At 40.0% G+C, this 22,118-nt stretch overlaps 1 protein-coding gene across 3 annotated transcripts in view; it reads right to left on the reverse strand.

Annotated features, from left to right (window-relative positions):
* dock8 (dedicator of cytokinesis 8) overlaps positions 1 to 22,118 on the reverse strand; it is a 60,821-nt gene that overhangs the window by 30,275 nt on the left and 8,428 nt on the right. For 2 of the 3 annotated variants that reach the window (XM_032515187.1, XM_032515185.1), the window contains exons 2-14: positions 17,475 to 17,574; positions 13,168 to 13,343; positions 12,343 to 12,414; positions 11,511 to 11,619; positions 7,148 to 7,357; positions 6,569 to 6,654; positions 5,795 to 5,861; positions 2,477 to 2,626; positions 2,111 to 2,191; positions 1,753 to 1,915; positions 1,500 to 1,636; positions 1,061 to 1,154; positions 171 to 333 (exon numbers count right to left, since the gene is read on the reverse strand). In XM_032515187.1, coding sequence (XP_032371078.1) covers positions 171 to 333; positions 1,061 to 1,154; positions 1,500 to 1,636; positions 1,753 to 1,915; positions 2,111 to 2,191; positions 2,477 to 2,626; positions 5,795 to 5,861; positions 6,569 to 6,654; positions 7,148 to 7,357; positions 11,511 to 11,619; positions 12,343 to 12,414; positions 13,168 to 13,343; positions 17,475 to 17,574 — 1,608 coding nt within the window. Of the gene's footprint in view, positions 1 to 170; positions 334 to 1,060; positions 1,155 to 1,499; positions 1,637 to 1,752; positions 1,916 to 2,110; positions 2,192 to 2,476; positions 2,627 to 5,794; positions 5,862 to 6,568; positions 6,655 to 7,147; positions 7,358 to 11,510; positions 11,620 to 12,342; positions 12,415 to 13,167; positions 13,344 to 15,401; positions 15,685 to 17,474; positions 17,575 to 22,118 lie in introns of those variants that run through there. The other variant, XM_032515188.1, reaches the window with a different exon arrangement.

The following is a 22,118-nucleotide window of genomic DNA, read 5'->3' on the forward strand; positions in this document are numbered from 1 at the left end:
ATACATATATTGTATATATACACATACTGTACATACATACATACATACATACATACATATATATATATATATATATATATACATACATACACACGCACACGCACACACAGTATATGTAAAAGATGTAAGAGGAGTGTTTGATCATTTGGTTATATACTAGTCTAACCCACCTGTAAACGTTGTGAGGGACATAAACCTCACTGGATGGGAACTCCAGCACCTCTTTGACTGGCCGAATGTTTTTCTCAGCCACAGGTTTCAGAGGGATGAGCTCAGTGGACAAACATGCCACTGGTGTTTCGTGGACTGGAGACATGTCCAGTTTTATGGAACCTGGAAGACACAAAATAAGTGAAATTCACAGATTAGTGACCTGCACATACAGTATGCTACATATATCAACTTATATCACATCATGTCATTTGAATTGAACAGTTTTATATTCTGGGGAAATACGATATCAATACCAGTCTCATGTCGGTCATGATGAAGCTAGAGTCAGCAGCCAGTTAGCTGAGCTTAGCATAAACAGCCTGGCTCTGTCCAAAGGTAACAAAATCAACCTGACAGCTCCTCTTAAACCCACTGATTAACACTTAATATTTAGTTGGTTTAATTTGCATAAAAACTAAAGGCTACAAACACCACTTTGTGGTTTATGAGCGTTATGTGCTGGGCTATGTCTTGGCCAGGCGCTGAAACTTCCTGGAGTAAATGCTTGTTGTCTGGCAACATCATGGTGATGACAACAAGAAGTTACTGACAGCCAAGAAATTGTCCGGCACATAACCAACATATCGTTTTCACACTTTGTTTTTGTACAGATTTAACAAAGTATTTGTCCAGTCTTTGTGCTAGGCTAAGCTAACCGGCTGCTGGCTACAGCTTTATACTGTATGTAACAAACGGACATGAGCGCGGTATCCATCTTCCAGTATCCAACTCTCTGAAAGAAAAAATTAGTTGAAACAATATGAACATTTCCCATAAGGTAGAACTATTCCTCAATAAATAAAATAAAATCTCAGAATGAGTGCTTCGATGTGATGAGAGAGACCACCTGGTATTGTTTTGATTCTCCTCTGTGGGTTGGACGTTTTCTTGATCTCAGACAAGAACTTGAGCACATCCTCATCACTCAAACGATCTCCCTCCTGACACACACACAAACACACACACACACACACACACACACACACACACACACACCACACACACACACACACGTTAAAAATATAATAGTTTGTTAATATAATGGTAAATTAAAAAAACACATTAAATTGCAGCCTTAAAGACAATGTCTTTAAATAGAGATGGTTTCAACAGTGAAGTCAAGGCTTTATGGTAGAAACATAGACCAGGACAAACCTGATGGAATGGTACATTTGCTCAAATAATGACCTAAGGCCAGGCTGTAATCACAAGCTTATCTGTCTTTTACACTGTATCATGTATCTCAAGGAAATAGTAGTCTATTTGTGTTTGGGTGGCTGTCTGACCTGTTTGAAGATGGTGCTGATAGTGATGGTAGCAGGTTTGAAGGAAGACACGCTACATAATTGATCATCAATGGTATTGTAACGTTCAGAATTCCTCCTGGGAAGCTGTGCCTTCCGGTCCATGCTGCTGGATTTACCTGGAAAAAATGCAATGTCAGATAATACACACACACGCACACACACAGTCATCACATGGTATTACTGTCAAACAAAACCAAGACACTCATTAGGACGAACACACACAAGGACACACCTCCTTTCAAGCTGTCAGAGTCGGTGACATCACGATCTATCGTAGCATTGGAGATGACGTCCATGATCTTAACCGTTGCCCAAGCAAATGGCATGCGATAGCGACCCAGCCTCTGGCAGAATGTCTCCGCTTGACCTCGCAGCTTCTCAAGCTTGTCCTTGTTCTGAAAGACCAAAAGCAAAATTTGGTTATTTTTAAAAATGAAATGCAAAAACATGCCTTCAACTTCAGGAACATAGTATATATCCTCATTTAAACAGTTACTATACTACTATAACATATATGTACACACACACACACACACACACACACACACACACACACACACACACAGATAATAATTGCTGTGCCACATTACCTTTGCAGAGTCACATTCCCTCAGTGTCATGTAGGGCTCAGCACATTCACCAATCTCTCCCTTCTGGAGAACCTTTTCAACCTAAAACATACACAGGAGGTAGATGGGCCATCGGAGCAGCTTAGCATAAGCAAACTAAAACATCATCCATAGTTTGTTGGCAAAGGTGCGGTATAAGGCATATTCTGTATTTAGCAAGAGCAAGACATACAAAGAAAGCAATGGACTGAATTATAGGGTATATAAAACCATTTTGGGAGTAGGACTAGGTTATTTGAAGCCAGGAGAAAAAATAGCTGAATCCTTTTACTTCTGCTACATAGTTTTCTTAGCTTTTTTTATAGGTGCTATGTATATTATCATTACCTTGATGACCAGGTAGATATCTGGGGAAGGGTAAGTCACAGAGAAGATGGCAGATCTGGCCAGGGTAGACGGATCCGTGTGTGGAGTGTGAGGTTTCAACAGGTTTTTTAGCTGTTCTGAGTTCAGATCAAAGTAGAAGTCCTCTGATATCTGGAGAAAGACGAAAGGTGAACAGTTCGCACATACTGTACAGGATTACTTTCCTTGACGAATCTTTTACGGACATCAAATTTAGGAAATAATAAAATGCAAAACAGCAATCTGAGGAATCTGTTTTCCAAATGAAGATAACAGCAATCAGTTTAGAAAAGGCTCTAGGTCACTAGTTACATGTAAAGAAAAGACCGACCCAGGAATATCTTCCGTTAAGTCCATTCCACTGTTTCTCTACTCGCCTTCATAATGACCTCAGGCTAGGAACACAGCCATATGTCCTGGTCTGGCCTGATCTGGTGTGTGTGGCTTGTGATCCTTTTCACTGGAAACGTTCTCCTTCATTCTGCTGGTCCCATAGGACCTCTATCACACTGACCACACCAAAGCAAACTTCTGGCAGCCAAACCTGCCCCATTTGTTAACTGAAATCCTCAAGGCAGTAACTGATCAGATTACAAACTCAGAAAAGTATTCTAAGTTGATCACTTCTGGTTTGTTTTAGATCTGATTTTGTTAAAACAAGATAGAAAGCCAAACTCCTGCGTAGATTTTGTAACAAAAATGTCAACTGGCACATACACCTGAGGCACACTTACCGCAAGAGTGAGAGTTCTCAAAAGACTGCAGTGGAGGAGTCCACCTCTTACTGACAGATGGCTTCTTGGAATAATAGAAATTGCTTCTCAATAATCAAAGCCAGCTGACTTAAATAGCATAATATGCTTCATAGTCTCATGAAACCAAGTTTTCACAGAGGCTATGTGCCTGAGAAACATTTACTATGCGTAACATTTACTAATGCAATTACCACCCCAGTGTTGCCAACTTAGCAAGTGTTTTGCAAGATGTGGCTTGTTGTAAGATACCTTTAACCACTATTCCAAAAAAGAGCCAGACATCAGCTACTTTCCCACATACATTGTCCAATACAGTTCCATAAATCTGCTGTCAATATGCTTACTGAGGCTGCTTCTTCAGTGAATGAGAAACACGTAGCTGATTGCAGAGTATCCACTGCACGTATAAAAAAAGCAGTGGTTTACTTGATCACTTATTGTGTCATCCCAACGGACTGCAGTCACCGTCCAGCTAAACTAGGCTTGCCTGGTCTTGTAGAAAAATAACAAGAAGACTACTAAATGCCTGCCGTAGGCTATTTTTACTGTGATGACATCTTTGTCTGTTTGCATGCCTACTCTTTAGATCCATGTATTTAATATCATAAGTAGGCCACTTGTTGGGTCAAATCCTGTGTCTGTACCTTGGCTAGTGGACCACAGAGGCATGATTAATAACTAGAGCATTATTTGGAATTATACGAACATCTGCTGTAGATTCCACAGATGTGAAACAACAAAAATAACGTGAACAAAAAAACATACCCAGACATAGCAACAACATCCCCATGAGATACAGAGACAACAGTAAGGGATGCAGGGAAACAGAGAATAAAGAGGATAAAAAGTAGCAGAAATGTGGCTGAAAATAAAATATAAAAAACACTCTTGAGGAGACAGAGAAAAGTGTACTCAAGAGAGCTGGAGTAAGGCAGAAAGTAAAAGAGTGAAGGGTTCAGGGATAAATGGGTCAGTAGCAAATGCTTCACAGTTCCACTACAATTAAATCTAAGTGAGAAAACAAGCTTGGTGGCTTCTCCTTCACTCAGACAGGGACACGTTTCATAGCTCTTTAACATTCTGGATCCGTCTCTACTCAATATAACCGGCAGGATGTTGCATTAACCTCACAGGGACAGACTTTAATTCAAAACATTATTCATCTTAAGTGAAATATGCTGCAAATGTGACACTTCCGCCCTGCTCTTATGGACTGACGTCCGTAGTAAGCAAGACTGAAAATATTCTTGATGGACGGCACACACTTTGACATACAGGTTGTTTTATACAGTACAAAGCTTATATTGCTTGGGTTGTTTCAAGACCAGCTTATATGCAGCCCAGGACCATCTTAGAGCCATCAGCCCTGCAGACAAGCTAGAAAGTGGCTAGGCAGCAGCGCTGAGAGACCCTGTCTCATCTAAGAGATCCATGAGAACTTAATTACAATCTAAATCCTTCAAGACACTTCATCCAAAAATAACTATCCAGTTGTGTAAATCTTGTAAATACCAGTGTTCTTCTCTGTTCAAGATGTTTTTCTCTAACATATTTCATCATGCATTTTGAGATGCTTCCTCTTACTTACCATCAATAAACCCTCACCCAACATCTGAAACATTGTGTATCTGGTGTCACAGCATAACAAGACAAATTTGATAGTTATAGCTGGTTCTAATTTGATTAATTTTGTAACAATTTTACACAGATTGTGCTTTAAATAAGAAACACCTTTGTTGTGATCTTTCCATCATCGCTGTTAGAATTACTGGTGCATCAATCAGAAGCACTGCAAAACTATGTAATACAGCAAGGTGAAGCGTCTGCAAAACCTAAAAACTAACAAGACCTTTGGTCACAGGTAGGCCAAACACAACAACTGACACACACTCTAATCGTCTCCACAACAAACACACATAATGAGCCTGTCCAAACTTGCATTTACTGGAGGGTAATTGTATTGTAAGTGGTGTGTAATTTTGTCCTACCTTTGTACTGTATGTGGTGAAGTGAACATGTCACACAAGTTTCCAGGACAAAAGTTCTAACATGCGTTCAGTCGACATTAGAAATACCATTAAAGGGGGAACTTTGCCTATTTTCAAAATGTATACATGTTATTACTATGGTCTAAGAAAGTCCAAGAATATTGGTAAATATGAACAACTCTCACCCAAATCCAAAACCTGCTCCATGGACAAAGACTTGGTAAAGATGTTATAGATGACACTGAGAGCACCCAGGGTTGTGTATATGAGTAAAAAAAAAAATTTCAGAACTGAGAACACTACAGTAGAATAAAGCTCAAAGTATCCTATGCATTGATTATGGAGCAGCTCCAGAATTTATATTTAAAGAGTTATAAGTCATAAGTTTGAAACTTACTTCTCTGTTTTCTGGCTTTGAGAGAAAATAGCTCATCACAAATATTGATTGAACGTTCCTTGTCCATGGAAATAACATATTGGAATTCCTAATTCAGGTGTTATTGCTCTTTTAAGAGGACATAAATCATAAGGACAACTGTGAGGCAACATTTTCTTACCTTTTTCTTCTCTTTCAGGTCATACAAGGCCATTGTGGCAAATATGGGCTCAATCTCAATCTCAAACCTATGAATGCCAAGAAGGAAAAGGAAATTAGTAATTTAATAATATCAAGACATATACTTAGCATACTCAACATGTACTCCGGGTTTTCCCTGTCCTGTACTTAAATTTGATTCTATATTTTCCTATTTCATTCCCGTTAATTATTGTTATATAAAATGTATCACAGTAAGTGATAACAATTTTTAACTGAGGGTTAATGGATAGTGATACTGAAGGTTAAAGTGCAGTGGCCAAACCAGTGCAAGCTGAGCATTGAGTTCAAGTGTGTGTGTGCGTGTGCGTGTGTGTGTGTGTGTGTGTGTATATGTTATATGTAGTACTATAGTAGTATTGTAACTGTTTAAATGAGGTGATGACAATGATAAATGTGTGTGTCTGTGTGACAAAATCCCATAGAGAGAGGGAGGAACAGTGATTTTCTGGAGAAGAACAACAGACACTACACAGCACTTCTCCCCTCTCCCACACTGCGCTGTCCGTCACATCTACAAGCCTTTTTGAAAAAAACTACTCAGACTTTTAACTTATCATCAGATATGACAAACAAGAATGTACTGTATGCTAAATGCTAAGCAAAAGGTCATTTTCATAAACAAGGGGGTTTTGGAATAATTTCCCCTTTAACACAGCTAACTGTTGGCTCCATGTCATTAAGGCAGCTTGTTAAATCCCCCCTTCCTACAGTATTATGAAAATGTATGACATACTTGATGGTCTGGCATCGGATCAAGATGCGGTCTCCAGTGTGTTCTTTGGGGCAGTCAGGGATGGGCCGGATCTCCACTGCATCTTCCTGGAGCACAATAGCAGAGAACGTTTTCAAACCATCCAAAAAGAATTAGGAGTTGTGACGCTTGGAGGAGAATCAGGATCTTAGACAAGATTCACATGTGTTTATAAACTGGGAGGAAGTGAAGTTAAAACTACAAAATGGAAAACTATTCAAGTGGGTATATAAGTATGTGAATATTTGGAAAATAATAGCATAATAAAAGGTATTACAAAAAGTATTATTATTTTTTTTTTAAAGATGATTTTAAGGTAATATTGTAATAATGAGACAACCTCAGATCCTACCCTGAGGAGCCAAAACCATTTGGGGAGTAAAGCAGGGTATATTGGACAACTTAATAAAGGGATTTTCTATTCAGCTGGCATTAGTCTGCATCATGGTGTGTATGCCTTCTTAAAACGACAGGGACCAACCCTAGCCCAAATGATTCCAACACGCATGCACAGTATATACAGTATACAGCATGTGAGTACCAACTGTCTCTATTTCTCACTTCGTCAGCTGGGGGGTACAGAGCAAACAGCTCTGGGTGTCTGTTCCCCTGCCGTGCCTCCTGGTTGAAGCGGTCCAGCTCCTCGTGGCTGCTGAAGGCCAGCAGCCCCTCAACTCTCTTGTCCGGGGTCAAAGACCGCAAGTTAAAGTCGGTAGAGGTCAGTGTGCAGCCAGAGTCATCACTCAGCCCCGCTAGTGTTGGTGACTTGACCTGGGGCAAAGACAGAAAGAGAGGGGTAAGTGGGTGGGGGAGGACAGAGAGAATAGGGTGAGGGGAATCAAATGGGGGAGTGGGAAAGATAGAGCAATAAGAGAAAAACAAAGGACGAGCAAAATAAGAGGGTATTAAGGCGGAATATCCAGAGGCATGGTATTAAAAGAGACATCAAAGAAAATAGGTGCAGGGTAGGCTTTGTCAAAGCCTACTCTTTCACCATTTAAACTACAGTATATTATTTGAATGGGGTTTGCCCCTTTAAAATAATCAACTCTATGCTTCCACGGCATTTTATGAACCGTCAACAACATACACTACATTGAAAATGCAGCCTCCATGGTTATGTTGTCAGCAGACACAACAAACAGCTAACAGGCATTTACGCAGTCTAGACAGTGTTTTGGTGTGGAGACAAGGATGTCTCTGGGGTTTTTGTCTGATCAAGGCTTACTTTATGTAGAAAACACAATACAGGCTCATGTTTATGTTCACTGTATGCTACAGAGAGTAAAGTGATATTAACAATATTGTTCAGCAAGTGCTTCGTTCTTTGTAATAAACATACAGCTTTCTTGCTGTATTTTCATAGTAACTGTATATAGAAAAACACCAGAATGCAGGAAATAAGGACATTGAATTTGATCATATGATAGTGTGGTATGAGTTACTCATCACTAGTGATATTGATACATTGTGCATTAGCTGATCAAGTTCTGTAAACAGAGATCTCCCAGCAGGCTGACGGTATTCCAGGCAAAAAAGATAGCAGCAAAGAGGGCCGTGCTGACTCAGTGACCCAAAGCTACAATAGCCTTAAAAACAAGCTTGCTAGATGCTGCATATTTCTGACATCCAGTGCCCTGCCAGCAACAACGCAGGCCTGTTGGAAATAAATGAGCACGAGGAAGAGGCATGAGCTCAAAGCTTATAAATTAACTCACTTAATATAACAGTGTGATATGCAAATGTGCCACTCAGACGCCCTGAGGTCAGAGTATAGTTAAACATATTAATGCCATTTGGCTTCTCCACTGTGTCCTCTGCAGTTTTGGTTGGAATATACAGGATTCTCATTCAGAAAGGGGCCGTGTATTAATACCAACAACCTCTACCACCATTATACGAATTCAACAACATAAACTTAAAAATCTTCCTCTTTTGGGATTCCAATGAAAAGAAAGTAAAGCACCTTTAAAATGTCCTTGTTCTTGTACCTGTCCACAGTCCACTCAATGTTATTGAGTGTTGTTAAACGTAGGAAGAACCTATTATTCCTGTTTACAGTTAAAGTTGCCATTAGACTGTGTTAACGTTAACTGATTGGCTCATCTGCACCATCAGTAAGAGGTCTCTCAGGCTGGCACTGGCACCATATGTAATTACTCAGACTAAGCTAGAGGGCAGGGCATAACCTTACTGCTCCCATGCTACATCCAGCTTGTCTCTTTCATTCCCATCATCCATCAAGCTCCCGTCCCAGTTCTCAAACCACAGGCAAGGACTGGCCGAGTTTTCTAGTGAAGCCTTACCCTGTTGAGACTCCAAGGGACAATCACGCCATAATCCCAGGGATATTACTAAACCAGACCGGACCTTAGAAGAGACCCATTAAACGCTGTGGTACAATAGTGCCGTTCTTCCATTCTCTTCCCCTTCCTGTCACTCTCTTTCTGGCATGTAGCTCATGGGAAGCCTGAGGCGGTAATGGGGCCTTTTGGTTTGGGTGATTAACCAGAATTGGCAAGGATAAGGAGAGTGGAGGGGGCTGGTGAGACTGCCTGGTGGTGAGGGGTGGCTGGGTAACCAGCCAGAGACTGGGAGTGGCGCTGACTGAGACATGGACTGACTGGGACTGCCTGATGCTGAGAGCTAGGGAGTATGAGACAAAAGAGCTAAAGAGGGTAGCGGGAGAGGACGGGAATTTGGCTCGAAATACTGTTAGTAACCTACTGAAGCAGGGATCCGTTATGAAAGTAAAGGACTGAGGGATACAGACGTAAGATGCTCATTTGAAAAATGTGCAGTAGAATAGAAAAAATAGTGGCACATATTTAATCGCACATCTCTCCGACAGTCCAGTTAAACACATTAAGATGAAGAGTGTTAGAGTGTATAATATTCGGGTTTAGTTCTGTATAAGCCAGGCCTCCCACTCCTCCCTCACATTCAACATCCAGTATTGTCGTCTCTCTGGCCTTGATTAGTATGGATTACCATACTGCTCTCACTTAATGACTTTCCTCTCACAAAAGACACTTTAAGTGAGTGCAAAAACATTGGCATTGAAGAACAAAGCTTTTTTTCTAGTTCTGCTTAGGAAATACACTTTGACATTTTGGGAAATGCACTTATTTGCTTTCATGCTGATATTTAGATGTATACCAGTCTCATGTCTGTGCAGTGGGAAACAATCTAGCTTGTCTTTCCCCTACTAGCACCGCTACAGCTCACTAACTACTAATTAACATGTGTATTTTATTTTTTTGTGGTAGTCTACCAGGGCACACCACAGATTGTATTTTGCTTGTTCAATCCATACACAAACAAGATGCAGAACATGTTAATTTGTGATCTCTATCTACAATATGTTGGTAGGGATATGTTTTAACTTAAGATAATCTGCCAAACTTGTATCACCTATTGGCTCAGAGTACATGTGTTTTAAGGGCAAACTTTCTAAGAAAGCAAATGTGTTTCCAAAAATATATATTTCCAAAAAAACGCATTTATTCAAAACGGGCAAAGGGGGTTTATACTGGTCCGCTGGCCGCGAATTTCAACCCTGAGAGCAGGGCAGGGTGGTTTGGTGATAGGGAAGGGGTTGGGAAATTTTTCCATAAATAAACACTTCACCCCCTCAATACCCAAGATTTTCGTTTTTTGCGTCCCAGCGTTTTGAAAAGGAAAGGAGAAGGGGGTTTAAAAACGAGGTGCGCTCCTCTCTGTAAACGCCCCCTGCTCCGCCTGGTTGAAAAATGTAGCTAAAACATTCTTAGACCTTTTTAAAAGGGCTAAACCCTGTGTTACGCACGATTGCAAAAAATAGATTGAAGTGCAAAAAAACCTTCGGGTGGTTATGTCCATGACGTGGAGACGCCAAGGGGCTGACGGAGCAGGTGAACACTGCGGGGTTTTAAAATGGGGTATTGTTGAGTTGATTTTAGTTTATTGTTGATGCTGTAGTGGGGGTCACTCCCTGGGGTCAATTTTAATGTGATAAAGGTCCCAGGCAGAAAATTCACTTTTTGTTTTTTTTTTTAAAATTTAAATTGCTTTTCCCAAACCCCTCAGGGTCCCCCAGGGCTAGAAATGGTGATAGGTGTAAACCCGAGCCGGGTTTCCCCTGCTCCCCTTTTGAAAAAATTTAAAAGCTCAGAAGGGCCCCATCTGGGAAACTTGTCCCATTTTAGGTCATAAGGGCCAAAGGTTACCCCCCCTCTGCTTGCCCGCCCGAGAATTTTTCTCCTTCCAAAAACTCAGACCCGAAAGGGGCCCTCTAAGGGGAAAGCTATTGGGAACGGCTCTAGTGGGTAATTCTACACCAAGGGAAATTTTGGGAAAGAGATCAGATAGGTATTAGGGGACCACTAAGGTCTATTAAAAGGACACAGAATTTTTACAGGGGCCACTAAGGCTATATAAGAGACTCGATATGGTATAGGGGACCCCTAAGGTTATATAAAAGAGACTTTAGATACAGTATTTGGGGCCATAAGGTTTTTAAAAAAAACTTCAGGAACAATTTAGGGGACCACTAGGTTATTAAAAGGACTTGATACATATTGGGGCCATAAGGTTTATAAAAGGAATTAGATACAGTTTAGGGGACCCTAAAGGCTATATAAAAGAATCCAAAAAGACCATGTTTGGGCCTTTAATCTTTAAATAAAGTATCAGGTTTGAGGGAACCCCGTACAAGTGTAGAATTGCTTTCATTTCCAAGCAACAATGGTTTGGCCACTGAAATACCCCTAATGAATCAAAACCAGAAATGTTATCTTGTGAATCGGAATCAAATCAATTCTGGAAATCAGTGACAATACCCAGCCCTAAAGGACAGGACTGACAGAAGAAGGAAGAAGTAAAGAATTATACCAGTTTGGCAACACTGCACGCCACACTGAACAAGAACGGCTCTTGGACTTACTGGCTTCTGCTGGTTGTCTGGCTCGAAGTCGGACTCAAAAGTCTGTTTACAAAGGAGTTTGTGTAGGCCTACTCGCTCCGAATACGCACTCCAGCCATCGCCCTGGCACCTACACACACACACACACACACACACACACACACACACACACACGTTAAAAATATAATAGTTTGTTAATATAATGGTAAATTAAAAAAACACATTAAATTGCAGCCTTAAAGACAATGTCTTTAAATAGAGATGGTTTCAACAGTGAAGTCAAGGCTTTATGGTAGAAACATAGACCAGGACAAACCTGATGGAATGGTACATTTGCTCAAATAATGACACACGTCAAAGACTCAGACAGCAACACACAAAAACATTAAAAACAACATGCATGGCAACTGATACACCTCTGCACTTCTAATCAAACTAGATAACAAAAACAGCCGTACACAACATACACGTCACAGTGTAGAGTGGGTATTGTATGTGAGTGTGTGTGGGATCCCAGTGTTTAATGTTTATCAGGATCTCTCAGGCCTCTTGTTTCCTGTTTCACAGATACACAACTTCTCAGATAGTTGCACCTGTTGCACAGTGTGACAGCTAAGATACTGGTGAGGGCATGAGTTATGTTATTGTCATGCTTGTGGTGGTCTTTGGATAACATACTGCAGCTTGGACTACATCTGGTTTATTTCTTGTAGACTCCAAAAATAGATGTACTTTTAAAAGGTATTCCTCAAGATATCTATGTAAAACCGAACAAAATGTGCAAGCGCTACACCACTCAGATTCCTGAATAATTCAGACCGTAACTGTTGTGTTTCTATAGGAGACAATTTACCTTCTGGTGACCAGAAGCCATGGCTGAGTGTAACTCTTTACACAGTCTCTCACATGTAGATCCAACTCCAGTCTACAAAGAGAGAGACAAAGAGGATAAGAACACACATATTCTTATGCAGACACATTGCAAACATTCACAGACAACTGAAAACATTACATTCCTCCGCTATCTTAATCTGTACTTCATGGTCAAGGTGCGGGACAAGTGAATGCTCTGAATAAACTAAGATAGCATGTGTTGACAGAATAACTTTGCACTGACAGCATTGAAGACTACAATATGTCCTGACAGTGTAACTGCTTCTTATACTGCAACTGCAAAGATTCTCCTAAGATCTATAAATCCGAGCCAAAATATTTTAACTCTAAACACTTGATGTATGAGTAAATAAAAAACAAAAAAAGTTTTGTACTTTATTCAACTCTTCTGCCCTTTCTCTTTACTCCTTTTAAATGTCTTTTATAATGAATTTCTGTTTTTCTATTTGCCAAGAAGCTTGTCGTACCTCAGATTTCTCAAGTTGCTGGATGTACAGTGTAAGGATTAACTTTCGTAAATGGACTTGAAAAGTATCTTGGAATGCAAGGGAGATGTTTTTATGTGCAACCTTTACATTAAGCAATCTGCCAGAAACTTTCGAGAACATAGATTTTGAATGTTGTTAACTCACAGCAAGGTGCTGGCTATGGAGTGAAATATCGTCTGTGACTATTCGTCTATATTTTCTTCTAACAGCTTGCCAATTTCATTTCAGGGAGGATTCTTTTTTAGACTGAGTGTGTGGTTTCCTCTGTGGTCAACGTCAGACATCCTGTGACCCACCCGTCTATAGGGACAGAGTGCCGAACAGTGCGACACTCCTTCTCCACCTGCTCCACCTTCGGGTCGTCGTCAGGGAAGTCTCCAAGTTCTTGCATCAGGGCCGTGTCTCCACTTCTTAACTGTGACATCAGGAACTCCTCCAGGTCCAAGGGCTCCACTGCTTCATACGACTGAGGCTGCAGAATGAATGGATGAAGTGAGCAAAGAATTAGGACACATATGTTAAGTAATGTTTGCTAAAGGGACGTTAAAGGATCCTAACAGGCTTAGGTGGACAACAATAAGAACTTCTTAAAGTAAATAGTATTTATATACAAGGAAAGCATTTACGTAAATCATACAGAAAGACTGCCTCTGAACTGTCAGAGGAGGTTGTGTGACAAAAATAACAAGGAAATGTGGAAGATACAAAAACAAAACAACAAAATTAAAAAAAGACAAATTCTTTGTGAAAAGTGATTGATTAGTTTGTAAAGTCCACAGAGAAGAGCTGAGAAAACCAGAAAAGACCGGAAGGAAGGTGGGACCAGACATGTTGAATTAAGGCTATTTTCTGATACCTCATACCTGGAGAGGAACAAAAGATTGGAGCACATACATAAATATAAACTGGCCTGCGTAAAACAGAGAGGACATTTCTTGTGTGAACCTATTTTTAGACAGAAACTCTATCAGCCTTCACTCCAGAGATACAGCAGATCAAAGGCAAAGCTGGAATCACTTTCATGTACAGTGCAAACGGGCTGAAACTTTCATTTGAGTCTTGGAATCAGTACATATTGTTCAAATCATAAATCAGTCCACACAATGAGAAAAAATAGACTTCACGGGAAGAAAAAAAACAACTGATGAGATAACACGTCCCTTTTGTGGAGAAAGCCGGGCACCACAAAAACGACCTGGGAACTTTGATGGAGCAGGTGTTTTTTTGGGGTTTTTTTAGAAAAGAGGCAGCAAACTGGGTAGACCTCCAATCTGATTACAGTAGGCAGGCGGTTGCTGATGTGAGCAAAAGCTTGGAAAAAACACATTATCATACTGAGAGATTTCTAAATAATTAATAATTGTCTTCTCAAAGTCTTTAGGCTAATTAGATACAATGCACAGAGTTCAGAGAGAAAATGTCCCTGAGTACTATCCAAAAATATTTAAGAATTTCAGCATGCACACTGTCCCACACAAGGAGCATTTGCATGACAAACAGGTAGTGTGTGAAAGAATGTGAGCAAAAGTGTGTGTGAAGGGGACAGAAGAAAGAAAAATACAGAGCAAAGTCAGCCGCTGGCCTACACACTAACAGATAATAATACATGCACACAGAAGATGAAGAGATAACTGCAGAAACAAGATGAGTCAGTGCTGCATCCAACTTTTAGAAGGAGAGCAAATTCCATTTCCCTTCAGACATGTTTTTGCACATCAATCCACCCTAAAGGATCATTTTCTCTGCTCAAGAGCAAATTGTACCACATGGGTTGGTATTAGCATGCAACACAGGAACAAACAATACAAAGACAGCCAGATAGAACAAGTATGTCATTATAATGTTAAATGGCAGGTCTATAGTATAGAAGAAACCTTCAACTCCTTCTCATTTCTATAGTGGAGGCGTTTACTTCAACAATGGCAGCATTCTCTAAATGTGCATTTCTCTGGCTCTCTGTCTCAAAGTGGCATGGCCTCCTTTTGTTGTTTAGTATGGAGGCTAACAAAAAACAAATTAATGCAAATCAATGTATTCCTGACTGTGATCAGCATCTGCTGTTCTGTGGAGTGATGAGATAAGCTAGCAAGAAACTACCCCTCCTTACCAAATCGACAGCCAGACGATTATAAAAGTGATGCCTTTGCAACTATTCATGAGAATGGAGATTGTTTTTAGCTGCAGGAAGCATTGCAATCTACAATTGATAAAGTTCTGTGCAGACACATGCAACAATAAATTTAAAAAAAAAAAATTATATAATTTCTAAAGCCAATAACTGTTATATAAATCCTTATAGAAGCCTTCTTTAAGTAGCATCCATCCATCTACTAACACCTCAATGTGCATTGGCAAACATGAGCAGGGACGGACAACAAACATGTAAAGAAGTTACAGCAAACAATGCTCTTGCAAAATACAGCCACATTTAACCTGAATCACACTATTTAAGACAATCAAGTTTACCAATAATCTCAATCTAAGGTCTGACTAAAGGACAGCTGTGTTTGTACAGAGACTGGAGACTTACCGTGCTGAGAACTGTACCATAAAAAGGAAGCGTACAAAATGGCGCACTCCGGATATAGGAACCTACAGCTGAGTACGACGCTGAATGTTTTTTGTTGAATCTAAGCCACAACGCAGTGCACAGATCCTCTTTAAATTGATCCTCATATTCCTAGAAGCTATGAACTCCAGGAGATCTGAGAGGAAACAACCAGCATTACCAAAAGTGGAAGAAGGGTTTGTAGCTAATCAAAATGAATGTTTAAGTTAAGCATGATCGCTTAAACCAGCAAGATGTTTTGACTGATGTTTTGAGCGTTCAGACAAAGTATATTGCAGTTTAGAGTTGAGAGAGAGAAACCACAGGATGTAAGAGGAAGTGACATCACGCAAGGCGTCCCTCCATCAACCGGTGTTTCAACAGACAGGAACAGAAACTACAGACACACACACACACGTGCATGGTGCTTGTGGACACACACACAGGCGCTGCACACATGCTCAAAAACACATGCGGCTTTTCCTCTTAATCTCTCAATTTATATATTAAATTTACAACAGGGATTACTCAACATTCCTCATATTTAGGCACTAGAAATAGCAGGAGAGTAATAGAGAGGGAGAACTGTGATAATCAACAAAGTGATCCGCGTCACGACTGCAACAACAAACATCCCTCCCTCACCCGTTGCCTGGATGCAACTGCTGAATAATGGGAAACTATCATCCCGGGAGATTACAGTATTAAAACCCCTCTCCTGCATCCCAAATCCCAACATATTAAAGATTTGCTTGTATAAGCTGCAAGGTAGGCAGGCCTCATCCAGTGCCTATCGTTAGCCAAGGCACTGACCCATTTCCCAAGCAGGTTAGAGATTAGCCGTGTTGCATGCTACGAGCTGGGGTGGGATGGACGGTCCAAGTACTCCTCCTCAAACCCTGTCAGCTGACGAGCTCAAGGATCATCACTGGCTAAGTATCAAAGGGCTTCAGCTCAGTTAGTCATGCACGGAGATATGTCAGGAGACTTAGTGCCTGAGAGCTTTAGGAAACTTTACAATTGAGAAAATGAGAGCGACGTAGGGCGGTGGAGAGAGAAGAAATGTGAGGAAGAGACAGAAATATAAGAAAGCAGGAAGACTGACAACAGGAAACATGAATCTGGGAGGCAGAGAAAGGTTCAGAGGGATCCACAGAGAGACTAGGAGTGCAGTGGGAACAAATCCCTGCAAAGGATTACTGTGCATCATCCTGTCTGCTTGCTTGAGAATGCAGGAATCCCTCTAGCTGTTTGATAGGCCTCATCTGAGGCTAGAAAACAACCTCAAACTGAGGATACTAGGTTTTCTAAACCATGATAAATCAAAGAACAGGCAGCGTCAGCCAGGATTCACCAGAAGCATGTTAAGCCGTGACTAAGTTCTCATCTCAGCTATTGTAAGAGAAAGAAAAGATTCTACTTTTTCATAAATGCAGGCAGCTGTTTTTGCAAAAGCAGTCACTTATGTTGTGGCAGACATTTCTATGAATCAAATTATAATCGTACCACACTAAGTCAGACATTCTCAGCACTAATGACAGTAAAGAGGATGTGAAGAAGATATGCTTATAACCCTTTGATGATGTAGGCATAAACACTAAGGCCTTGTGAGTGCAGTATTAGAGAAAACCACTCCACTGACCTTCTGTTCACAGAATTTCTCCTCACCAAGCTAACATCACTTGTATTAAGTGAAGCAGCATTATATAAACAGCATTCATTTTTAGTCTGTTTACATTTCTAAACCCACTGTTCATGTTAGACAGCTGGATAAGAGACTATGTACATAAAAAATGTCATTTTTGTCATTTGAAAACGTTGCTGCATTTTAACATTATTTATGTTAAAAATGTCTCACATTGATCCTTTTCCTTGCTGAAACTTGCCTGCAGCTAGTGGCATATGACAGCTCAAATGCAAATAACTAGATACTCTTTTTTCCAGGTAGCTGTGAGTCAAACAAAAATACATATCCTGGATATTTTGACAAGTACCTGCCAGGTAAAACTGACTGAATTTCAAAAGCCAATGTGTCTTTTTGTAAAGGGAACTCACCACAGTTAGGCACACCGAGGCCGAAGCGTTGGAGTTGGTTCGGCTGTGTTGAGAGCTAAAGTTCCCATTGAACTGCCGTCTGATCTCTGCAGAAGAGTGCCTGGAACGTAACACATACATATCCATAAGGTTTTGTGTTCAGGAAGCAGAGGATAATAGTTAAATAACATGATAATTAATAAAAAGTAATAAAAAGTACACAAGTATATCATATTTGTGGGCTATTTGATTTAATATTTATACAGAAACAAGCTTTAAAAACAGCTACAGCCTCATGTCAAATCATCGCTTTGGTACAATCCCACCAACATGCGCACCGTGTATTTTAATAAGAGATGCAACAGCAATTCTACCATTGTTCCTACTTGGATTAGTTTGAATTGGTCAGCCATGGTGATTCCATTCAAACTATTGTTAGCTCTCTACAGAAGCACATCTCTAATGGCTGTGTAAAGGCTTTGTCAGGCTGGCAGCCATACAGACAGAGGAGTAATTATGGTGTCCTGATTTAAGGATCAGACTAAGCAGGAAATCAGCATGACATAGGAATGGAGTAGTATTCAAATATATTGGGTAGTTGGGTAGGATATGCATGTGTCTGTGTGTGTGTTTCCCTGTAGCCCTCACCAAAAAGAAGGGAGAACACTGGATGACAAGAACAAAGCCAGTGTCCCAGTTTGTTGCCCACATTTCAGCTCTATGCGAAGCTGAGCTAATGCACTGCCTATTTCTTTGTAATTAATTTACCCTATCGTTTGAGCCCTACCAAACTCTACACAATGCCTGCTTTCTTCACTGCAGTTCAGTGATGAAAGCCCAGTTTTGTGTGTAAAAGTCTGTGTATGTGTGTTTACTATTTGTGTTCAAATTGCTCATATTTGGATGTATTTCTGCTTGTGCAAGTGTCAAAGCCAAGTTTACTGTAACATTGCCACACAGGGGAGATTTAGAGGGCAAAGTCTTAAGTAAATGGGTCACATCCCCGACTGCATTCCCTGTGGTCAATCCCATGAGTCCATTAAGTCCCCATAGCTATTGTTACGACAGCCGTGTTACTAATTACCACCACAAACCAATAAACACCCGCGCGGAAACCCAGCATGTCAAAACCACTGAGGCTGCAGAGTCATGAAGCATGTAAAGTCTGTGAGACAGCTTCATGCAAACATCTAAAAAAGAATGTACCATTATTGTAACAACTCTGGATCACCAAACCTGTTTGCTTTTAATAGATGCTGCTTAATATGCCATGTCCCCACATAAAAATACAGAACTCTCTTTATGAGTCTGGCATTCTAGCACATGTTAACGCCCCTCCTGTCAATAACATAACATGCTGAGTCAATACAATAAGTGAACACCAGGAAAGGTTAAGGCATGGGTGGGAGAGCAGTAAACAAATACACACAATGAGCAAAGTCCAGAAGAGCAGCACAATTTTATTTAAAACACACAGCTGCCCCAGAGTCATTTCAAAAGTATTACAGAAATACATGCCTGCAAGCATATTACAACACACAAATGCCTGCTGATTTCTACAAGGAACAGCCACAGACACACAGAGGTGTGCTTGGCCACATTATCAACTTTTATTATATTAACTGTTCTGTAACTGTCACTGTTAACCTAAACTGTTCACAACAAACAGTATATGTAACCTCAGTGGTGCAGGTGTGTACATACATATTATCACATCTGGTAGATGCTTATTACAACCACAATCATCCACTAAGCGGCATGTATAAAACAGCACTTGCCTGCACCTGCATGTCAACAACCTAAATTCTCTTCAAACTAGAGCTGGGAAATTAGGAGGTCAAATATCAAATATCAGGATATTTTTGACCAATACAATAATACTGCAGCTATATTGTAGGGCTGACTATTGGTGCTTTCACAAAATATTTACACAATTATATTTTTGGTAAATAATTATCAGTAATGTAGCTATAATGACTAAGTGGGTAAAGGCAAATGATAGAACCGTCTGGTAAGACCAGGAAAAACAACACTTATGTCATATTACAATATCCAAAATATCAACACAAGAAATGACACTCATGGCATCACCTCACCAGGTATCTGAAGAGGAGTATTTGAAAGGCCAGATTTCTGACTTCTGCCTCAGACATCTCCAGTTTGGTCATATTGGTTTTAGCATGTTTCACTTTGAAATGAGAATGGCTACTGCTGAGATGTTTGTGATTCTAATGTTATATACAGTGGGGCTCAAAAGTTTGGGCACCCCAGGTAAAGATTTTTATTTATTATGTGCAGCCAAGAAAAGATGGAAAAAATCTCCAAAAGGCATCAAATGACAGATTTGACATTTGTATAATATGTCACAAAAAGTTGGATTTTATTTCCATCATTTATGCTTTCAAAATAACAGAAAAAAAAATGGAGTCTGCAAAAGTTTGGGCACCCTGCAGAGTTAATAACTTGTAACCCCCCTTTGGCAAGTATCACGGCTTCTTGTAGACAGCCAAGAGTCTTTCAATTCTTGTTTGAGGTATCTTTGCCCATTCTTCCTTCCAAAATTCTTCCAGTTCTTTGAGATTTCTGGTCTGTCACGCACTGCTCTTTTAAGATCTATCCATAGATTTTCAATTATGTTGAGGTCAGGAGATTGTGAAGGCCATGGCAAAACCTTCAGTTTACGCCTCTTGATGTAATCCACAGTGGATTTTGAGGTGTGTTTAGGATCATTATCCATTTGTAGAAGCCATCCTCTCTTTAACTTCAGCTTTTTCACAGATGGCATCAAGTTAGCGTCTGAAATTTTATTGAATCCATTTTTCCTTTACTCATGAAATGTTCCCTGTGCCACTGGCTGCAATACAACCACCAAAGCATGATGGATCCCCTCATTCTTAACAGTTGGACAGAGGTTCTTTTCATTAAGTTCTGTGCCCTTTCTTCTCCAAACGTACAGTACCTTTGCTCATTGCGGCCAAAAAGTTCTATTTTAACCTCATCGGTCCACAGAACTTGTTTCCACAATGCACCAAGCTTGTCTATATGTTCATTTACAAACTTCAAATGCTGATTTTTGTGGTGAGGGCGTAGAAGAGGTTTTCTTCTGATGACTCTTCCATGAAGACCATATTTGTACAAGTATCTCTTTGTAGTGGAATGGTGTACCACAACTCCAGTGTCTGCCAGGTCTTTCTGGATGGATCGTGCAGTCAAACGGGGGTTTGGACTTGCTTTTCTCACAATCCTGCGAGCTGTTCTGTCTGATACTTTTCTTGGTCTTCCAGATCTTGCTTTAACTTCCACTGTTCCTGATGACTTCTATTTCTTAATTACATTCCGAACAGAGAATATTTGCATCTGAAAACGCTTTGCTATCTTCTTATAGCCTTCTCCTGCTTTGTGAGCGTCAACTATTTTCAGTTTCAATTTTCTAGACAACTGGAGAAGAACCCATGGTGCTGATTGTTGGGGCAAGATCAAATGAGTCTGGGCATTAAAAACCTTAAGATTGACATCACTTGGTCTTTCCAGACGATGATTGAGAACAATCCATGACACTGTCAGGTCTCAGCTTTCCAAAGGGGGCGGTGCATGCTAGAAACTCTGCAGGGTGCCCAAACATTTGCAGACGCCATTTTTTGGTTTTCTGTTATTTTGAAAGTGTAAATGATGGAAATGAAATCTTACTTTTTGTGACATATTATACAAATGTCTTAGCTGTCATGTGATGCCTTTTGGAGATTTTTCAATCTTTTCTTGGCTTTTTTATGCACATTAATACAATTTTTACCTAGGGTGCCCAAACATTTGAGCCTCTCTGTACTTATGCAAACAAAAATGCCTATTCTTGCTTTAAAGTCAGATTGTCTGGTGGGTGTATTAAGCGTGTACCCAGTGCAATTTAAACCCTGTAAAACCTTCTCATAACTTGACTTCAAAAGAATCATGCCCTACCCTGTGTGCAGACTGAGCCGACAGCCACTCACACTAACATGTGTGCCCTCCCTCTATATCTTTTATTGGCAGTTTGGAGACAAAGCTCAGGCATATAAACCCAGAACATAGTTTACATGAAGTAATATTTGTATTAGAGTCCGACCAATATATCGGCAGCATTTCCTGAACTATCGGTTTCTGCATTTATAATGGCCGATAAAAAAAAAAAAAAATACTGATAAATTAATATTTTAAAACTAAAAACGGACGGTCAACCATGTTATGAGTGTTGGTATTGCACAGTTTGTCCACTAGAGGGCGCTCTAGATTTTTTTTTTTGTTTATGTGTTTTTGTTCAAAGGACTTTAGGTTTCATATATTAAGTTTGAATTTTTATACATTTTATTTATCAGACCTCTAATATAATTTATATTAATAATGTAATAATGTATGCTTTATTAATCCCACCTGGGGAAATTACAACACACATTCTGTCTGCTCACTTGCATACAATGACACACATTCAGAGCTATATAAATAAAAAGACCAGGCAAGTAAAAAATAATCAGCTCTTGCCAGCAGACATTATTTTAACAAGAACACTAGAAAGAAAGAAAAACAGCTTGTCCCAGCACACAGCATCTGTCATTCTCTTTATCGGGCCTGTGTCTTGGCATCCTTTTTGACATAAAACCAAAGCTACTCTTGTCAGAAAAACAAAAAGCAGAG

Source organism: Etheostoma spectabile, chromosome 5, assembly GCF_008692095.1.
Source record: "Etheostoma spectabile isolate EspeVRDwgs_2016 chromosome 5, UIUC_Espe_1.0, whole genome shotgun sequence".
Taxonomy (NCBI): Eukaryota; Metazoa; Chordata; class Actinopteri; order Perciformes; family Percidae; genus Etheostoma; species Etheostoma spectabile.